The following is an 8084-nucleotide window of genomic DNA, read 5'->3' as shown; positions in this document are numbered from 1 at the left end:
TAAAAACATGTATGCTAAGCCTCCTAGGAACCATGGTTGTGTAATTGAGGACTTGGAAACTAAAGATGACAATATTTGAAACAATGCCTTACGCTTAGCTAGGGGCGTAAAACAATAGCGCTTGTTGGGAGGCAACCCACATAGTTATCTTATTTTTCTTGTTTTATTTTTCTATTTTTGAGTGTTCACACAATTATGCTACTATTATGTTTGTGTTTGTGCCAAGTAAATCCTTTGGGATGATTTGGATGATAGTGGACTTGATTCTGTGAAAACACAGAAACTTTTGCGCTCACTCCGGGAATCCTTAAAAATCACTGGAGCGTGATTTTGATCTGATTTTTTACAAATGATTGATATAAAAATTTCCCGCGTTGTCCTAATTTTTCAGAATTTTTAGAGTTCCAGAGGTATGATCATTATTCAGATCTTTACAAATTGTTCTGCTTTAGACGGATTCTGTTTCGTTGCATAGTTTGCTTGTTTTGATGAATCCATGGATTATATCAGAGGAGGGGTTATAAGTCATGGATAAGTTAGAAAGTTAGAATACAGTAAGTATTATGCAATAATAAAATATGAATGGGTTCATAATAGTACCTAAAGTTTATGATCTCACGAGGTTTCTGTTGAATTTTGTGTGCTGAAGTTTTCAAGTTTTGAGTGAGATCACGATGGATGAAGGAATAAGGAGGGGCAAGACCCTAAGTTTGGGGATGCACAATGCACCCCTGAGGTAATATTCAAGGAAGACCCAAGCGTCTAAGCTTGTGGATGCTCCGGATGGCATCCCCTCTTTCGTCTACAAACCGTCGGTATATTACTTGGAGCTATATTTTTATTCATCACGTGATATGAGTTTTGCTTGGAGCATCGTGTATTATAGTGGTCTTTGCTTTGTTTGCTTTTTTACTTTGCCACAATCATCTTTTACTGGACACACCTTTTGAGAGGTACCCATATTTATTCGCGATTTGTTAGAATACTCTATGTGCTTCACTTATATCTTTTTAGCTAGGCAGTTGCTCTAGTGCTTATCTTATATCGTTTAGAGCATGGTGATGGTTATATTTTAAAGAAATAGGTGCACTCTCATGCTTCATTTATATCTTTTTGAGAGTTTAATAAATAGTAATGGCAATATGCACGGGTTGTGAAATTGGTCCTCATATGATACGTATTCAAGAGGGATATAATAAAAACTTTCATGTAGATTACTGAATATGATAAGTTTGATTCCTTACAATGGTTTTGCGATATTAAGATGGTAATATGTGGGAGGTACTAGTGAATGATTGTGGTTTTATAAGAATATTGGTATTAAGGTTCATGATTCCCCAAGCATTATGCTAAGAAGTTGGAGCATGATTTATTATTGTTTGTCTTCCTTATGAGTGGCGGTTCGGGATGAGCGATGGTATTTCCCTACCAATCTACCCCCTGGGGGCATGCGTAGTAGTACTTTTCTTCGAGGGCTAATGAACTTTCACAATAATTATGTGAGTTCTTTATGACTAATGTGAGTCCATGGAATATACGGGTTAGGATCCTCTGCTGTAGTGCACCGTGCAGTATGGTCGCTATCGTGTGGACCCGGTCCCATGTGTCATTCGCACTACAACACTATACAGTATTGTAGAGGATTTCAACCCGATTATACGCACTCTCATCTTTCCGCAATTTGCTAGCCTATTCGGTACCGTGCATTGCCCTTTCTCACCTCGAGAGTCGATGCAAACTTCGCTGGTGCATCCAAACGGCGTGATATGATATGCTCTATCACACATAAGCCTCCTTATATCTTCCTCAAAACAACCACCATACCTACCTATATAAAATGTTCTAAATATTTCTAGACCATTATATATATTTTAACATCTCCGAAAACTTTTCCCACATATATATATTTTATCAATAATACCCGATATTACTCGATATTCACCGAAACCCTTCCGGTGACCCCGAAACGCTTCGGGATCCTCTCGGAACTATTCTGAATATTAATGAAACAATTCAAAAAATATATTCTCATCACTGGGGTCCTACTAACACTCAACAGATCATGATTGCCTTAAGCTTGTGACCCCGTAGGTTCGGTAACTCATAGACATGAATGAAACCATCCGTTCAATGACCAACAGCGGGACCGTGGACGTCCATATCAATCCCTATAAGCGCACGAATGATATTCGAGTGAACCTTTGGTTCTCATGCGATGTTCCCTTTGCTTCGCGATACTTCACAAAACCCGGGATGCATCAGTATCCTCCTGAGTCATCACTATGATCACTATACCGAAATCCTCGTTACTGGTTTAGTTCTTCTTTCTTGTTATTGTGTTTTGGCATCCCCATGACGAAGTCACCTGTGTCTAGCCAGACGATGATTGATAATGTCACACTGAGGGGGCCCTAAGAATATCTCTCCGTCGTCGAATGAGCAAATCCCACTCTTGAGCTATCCGGCTACTTGTCAAACTTTCCGATGAACCTGTAAGTTGTTGTTATGATCACCGTGTTACAGGTGATGTTTGAGCAACCCCAAAGTCCACCGCATGGTAAGAAATGACCACGATACTCTCATGGTCTAAGAAGCAAGATCACATGTTAACACTCTGTCTTACTACAATTGAATACAAACGATATTAATCCAATTCATAACAAACAAGTTTGGGCCGATTCAATATGATCGTTCTTCCAACGTCATAATCTCAATGTTGTTTTAGGACTATCATTACACTTAACGATATCCTAAGATCCAGAAAACATGATCACCAACAATACTTGAGCTAGTCCTAGAGGCAAGACTAGGAACCTTTTTATTTAACCGTTTATCATTCCACACATGCGTATGAGTTTTCCATTGAATCACATATGTCAGGATCATAGCAGTTATATCATGAAATATAAACTCTTAATTATGAATATGGAAATATAATAATATAAATATTATTGCCTCTAGGGCATATTTCCAATAGGAGATGGGGCGGACCGGCGGCAACGCCGACGGAAGAAGAGGAAAGCTTGTGATGTTTTCTTATGGAGGAGGAAAGAGAAGGCTAAGATTATTATGATGAAGTCGTGACCAAAACATTTTTCTGGCCCTGCTGTCTTTCAAAAAAATTAACCTAGCCCTACTTTCCCGTTGTCCGGCAAAGTTGTTCAGTCATGCATTTTGTTCGTCCTAAACTCAAAGAGTGCCCTCCGTTCAAAAACAAACCGTTGTTTTAGTTCAAAATTTGAAGTAAAATAGCGTCACTCATTTTTCAAACGGTGGTAATACACGATTTAGAAGAGCTGGGCACCCCCAAAGCACAAGTTCTTTGCCTGATTGATCACTCAGAAATGAGTTTGGACGGCCGACTGCCTAGCTAAACATGGTTGGCCAAATTATGGCAACTGTCCGCTATGCAACCTAGTTCCGGAGTCAGTGCCACATCTCCTCTTACAATGCAGATTCTCCATTAGGGTGTGGTGTATGGTGTGCGACTGACTTCAACTAGAAGGATTATACCGGAATGCTTGGCATGGGTCTGAGGACGTCAAGTCATTGTGGTTCGCCATGGTTCATGATGGCTTTGTCTCTCGTAAGGCTATGGTTTCTATTACAATGCTTTTGCCCGGTGAGTTGTGGAACGAGCAAAACGCAAGAATCTTCAACGGTAAGTTTGCTACGTCTACTATAATTATGACCAAAATCCGATGCGAGCTAAATTAGGGTTGGCGGGTGCAACTTATTTGTGTAATCTTATGCTGGGACAGTAGGCTTTTGTTTTACCGGCTACTTGTTTTTTTTTCAAATACAAGTATTGGTTGTGGCAGAATACCAATGTTGTCAAATGTAAATTCGTAATAAACCACCTCTAACCACCAACTGGCTGCTATCTAGAGCAGTAGTACTAATGATCAGCTTCCCTTCCTTAGACGGGCGTGTCACATGTTGTTTTCCATCTCAATTGCGTCACATGCTTGCTGGTTAGTTAATGCAACGTCGACCCTAGCTGTACCCTGCAGGGAACGCGATCTCGTATCATCACGAACGATGAACTCTGGACGAGTACAGTGCAACAATCCTAGCGCTATTAAACTCGCCGGACTCCCGGACACGGCACCACGCAGCACGACAGACGTGACAACCCATCCGCGACCGTGAACTCACCACACCGCCACCCCTAGAATTTAACCCGCGCACGGGCCGTGAAACGCAAGAACGAAACGACATGAGAAAGTTCCAGGCCAGCACTGTCGCAGCGGTACAATTCCCTCCCGTGGCGCCGGGCACGGACGGGACCGGTACGAGACAGCGGAATGAGACGGGGGTTGTTCACAGGCAGGACCTGTGATTGATACGATCTTACCGCACGCATGTGAACCAACCCACTGGCACTGGGCGAACAGGGCATGCTGGCTAGGCCCGGCGCGGCCCTGGAAAGCACCACAAGGGCATTCACTCACTGCACCAAACCAAACCGGGAAGGAAGGAAGGCGCGCACGCACCGCTTCCTCCGGGCCAGGGCGCGCGTACCGACGTGGTGGGCGCCCACGGCCGGCGGCCCGTGACCCGGTGCTGGCCAATGGCGGCCCGCCAGGTGCGGGGAACGCAGGCGGCCACCCGGGCGCGCACAAGCGACGGTGCGCCGAAGTGCCCCGCCTCGGCCGTCTTCTACCTGGCGGCTATATATAGCCCCGGACGGAGTAGCTCTCCTTGCCCTGATCATACCGGTAGCTGGTACACACATTCATACATACATTCTTCTTCAGCATCCACTCATTGCTAGCTAGCTTGTGAGGGGAAGCTCTGTGTTTGAGCAGACGAAGCTGGGGGAGCAGAGCACGGCGCTAGCTAGCTAGCTGGTGCGAGATGAGGAGCCGTGGTAGCTTTGCTCCAGGCCATGCGGTGGTGTTTCTCGTGTGGTGGATGGCGCATTGCGGCGGCGGGCTTGTCGCCGCCATGCCTCCTGGTCAGTTTCTTTCTTTCCTTCTGTTCCTCTTCCAGTCTCTTTTACTGTCCGAGTGTGTTGCATGTAACACTCTCTGAACTATATGTTCTGTTTGCATGCAGATGGTTGGTACGATTACACTGCCCACACGGACGTAAGTCTTACTGAACGATCCTCTGTTCTGCGTTCTTTTCTCGAAGTAGTTTCCAGTAGTAGCTGCGAGTTCCTTTGGTGAGAGTGTGGTAGTTTGACAGAGCTGGCCTTTGTCAACTGTTCTTGCATTGTTTAGCAGCGCGGCCATTGCTCTTGGGGAACTCATGTCATGGGGTTCAGTTAGAACTAGCTAGGAAGAGAATGGGGGCAGGCAAAATGACGACGCCCAAATCCACTGGACCACCAACGTTTCTTTCCTCCCACAGTGTGCACCTGACGTTTTCTTCAGTTATTTCAGTTTTGTTCCCATGTGTGTGCTGGGAGACCACGAGCCCACCCGCACCAACCTGCTAAACAATAGAAATTATCACACAGAAACAAATGCCAACTATTGTAATTTGTAAGTACCACGCTTTTCGTGGCATAATTGAAGTATTATATTAGCCTACGGTATGTTCTGAAATGGCTACAAGTATCATGACGAGTTAGTTCAGTCTGTCTGCTCGATGCTCTTATTTGGAAGCAAGCACAGCACACGCCTACTGCTCACATGCGTTTTCAGGCCGACCAAATGATCTTCTTACTTCTTATTAGTTGTACATAAATTAGTATACGCTTAGCTGAACTTTAGTCTCGTGTCACGCTGTCGCTGTCCTGTCCTTATACAGTGCACTGATGGAAGTTTCAGTGCGTCTGCATGGTAGCCCTGACGACGAGTAAACTGGAGCAGCATAGTTCACTCCCATGCATCGCTCGTGGAATAGTGGTGATTAAATCTGTGTAATGTGCGTGGCGTTCAGTGCAGAGGCCGCCCGGAGCCGGCGCAGTACAACGGCGGGATTCTCAAGTACGGCAACGGCGACGACCCAAACGGGTACAAGACGACGGAGACCGGCGTGCTGTCCCCGGCGTTCGTGGTCTACAACCTCAACAAGTCCACAATGTACACCTTCTCAGGCTGGGTGAAGCTGGAGGGCTCTCCCTCGGCTCTGATCACCGCGAGGCTGGCCCCGGACAACTCCGGCACGAGGTGCATCGGGACGGTCCTCGCGAGGAGCGACTGCTGGGCGTTCCTCAAGGGTGGCTTCGTCCTCGACTGGCCAACTCAGACCTCCGTCATCTTCTTCCAGGTGCACATATATGATAAATCCCAGAGATTTGCCTCTCGAACGAAACTGTTTGCTGAAGCGTGTCACCTTGTTGATTTTGCATTTCAGAATGCTGATAGGACCCCTATGAAGATCACCACTGCGAGCGCCTCGCTCCAGCCGTTCACGACGGAGCAGTGGTCGATGCACCAGAAAGATACGATCCGGAAGGTAGCTGCTTTCGGTGTTGTGTTGCGCCAACTTGATCTTCCCTGGCAGTTTGCGGGTAATTTGATCTGTTTTTGGTTTGTATAAGCAGAGGAGGAAGAGGATGGCCACCATCCACGTCGCCGACCCGCACGGCACCCGCGTGGTCGGCGCGTCGGTGTCCGTGCAGCAGACGTCCAAGGACTTCCCGCTCGGGTCGGCGATCGCGTCCACCATCCTGGGCAACGACGCGTACCAGAAGTGGTTCGTGGACCGGTTCAACGCGGCGGTGTTCGAGGACGAGCTCAAGTGGTACTCGACGGAGCCGGCGTCGGGGCTGCTCCGGTTCGACGTGCCGGACCAGATGCTGGCGTTCGTGCGGTCGCACCGGGTGATGGTGCGCGGGCACAACATCTTCTGGGAGAACCAGGACGCCACGCCCCGGTGGGTGAAGGGCCTGTCGCCGGACGACCTCCGCTCCGCCGTGAACACGCGCATCCAGAGCCTCATGACCCGCTACCGCGGCGAGTTCGCGCACTGGGACGTCAACAACGAGATGCTGCACTTCAACTTCTACGAGCAGCGGCTGGGCGCCAACGCCACCATGGAGTTCTTCAGCGTGGCGCAGGACGCCGACCCGCTCGCCACGCTCTTCATGAACGAGTACAACGTGGTGGAGACCTGCGACGACGCCTCCTCCACCGTGGACGCGTACGTGGCCCGGCTCAAGGACCTCCGGGCCGGCGGCGCCGTGCTGGAGGGGATCGGCCTCGAGGGCCACTTCTCCAAGCCCAACATCCCCTACATGAGGGCCGTGCTCGACAAGCTGGCCACCCTCAACCTGCCCATCTGGTTCACCGAGATCGACATCAACAACAAGTTCGACGCGCAGACGCAGGCCGTGTACCTGGAGCAGGTGCTGCGGGAGGCGTACGCGCACCCGGCCGTGAGCGGCGTCATGCTCTGGACGGCGCTGCACGAGGGCGGGTGCTACCAGATGTGCCTCACGGACTGGAACCTCAAGAACCTGCCCGTCGGGGACGTCGTCGACCGGCTGCTCCAGGAGTGGCAGACGGGGCAGGTCGCCGGGCCGACGGACGCGCACGGCGCATACAGCTTCAGCGGCTACCTCGGCGAGTACGTGGTCACCGTGAACGCCGGCAACTCCTCGAAGCAGTCCACCTTCTCGCTGTCCCCAGGGGACGAGACCAGGCACATCACCGTTCAGATATGACACTGGTAGTGTCTGTATGTGAGTGGCCGGTGGCACGCTGTACTGCCCGCACTTGTTGTTTCGGGCTTCTACCTCCGCTGACACATATCGTCGCATATGTGGGTAGTGGTTACTAAATTATACTCCCTCCGTTTCCAAATATAAGTTTTTTAGGTATTTCAACAAATGATTACATACGGATCAAAATGAGTGAATCTGCAGCCCTCTTCAAGGTATCTGCTCTTCACAATTGGCCATTCAAATTTTGTGTCTGTTCTAAAGAAGTTGGTTTGGAATCATTTGGGGTGTTACTATATCAAACGATCTCTTTAGTGTGGATTTCCTGTTGTTGGGATCTACAAGCCTTGATCCGCTCGCAGACTACCGTTCTTTCATTGGTTCTTTGGAGGAGGGTTGGTCTGTTGTTTCCCGATCCAGAAATCACCCATCTTATGCCTCTGTGGTTCGTGAGCCCCGTTTCTTT

General features: G+C 48.4%; 1 protein-coding gene across 1 annotated transcript; it reads left to right on the top strand.

Annotated features, from left to right (window-relative positions):
* The first annotated feature begins 4693 nt into the window (after positions 1–4693).
* LOC123098088 (endo-1,4-beta-xylanase 5) lies at positions 4694–7884 on the top strand. The gene is made up of 5 exons (XM_044519963.1): positions 4694–4960; positions 5062–5093; positions 5893–6222; positions 6310–6411; positions 6500–7884. The coding sequence occupies exons 1-5, from the start codon at positions 4861–4863 to the stop codon at positions 7619–7621; spliced, it is 1686 nt and encodes a 561-aa protein (XP_044375898.1). The 5' UTR covers positions 4694–4860; the 3' UTR covers positions 7622–7884.
* Positions 7885–8084: the final 200 nt, after the last annotated feature.

This window comes from Triticum aestivum, chromosome 4D, assembly GCF_018294505.1.
Source record: "Triticum aestivum cultivar Chinese Spring chromosome 4D, IWGSC CS RefSeq v2.1, whole genome shotgun sequence".
NCBI lineage: Eukaryota > Viridiplantae > Streptophyta > Magnoliopsida > Poales > Poaceae > Triticum > Triticum aestivum.
This window is presented reverse-complemented; position numbering and strand designations above follow the sequence as displayed.

What these genes read in the sequence shown, in the direction of transcription:
- LOC123098088 (XM_044519963.1), top strand. Translation starts at nt 4,861, where the DNA reads ATGAGGAGCCGTGGTAGCTTTGCTCCAGGCCATGCGGTGGTGTTTCTC. An exon ending in CCTCCGTCATCTTCTTCCAG is followed by an intron (nt 6,223 to 6,309) that starts GTGCACATATAT and finishes TTTGCATTTCAG; the next exon opens with AATGCTGATAGGACCCCTAT. An exon ending in AGAAAGATACGATCCGGAAG is followed by an intron (nt 6,412 to 6,499) that starts GTAGCTGCTTTC and finishes TTGTATAAGCAG; the next exon opens with AGGAGGAAGAGGATGGCCAC.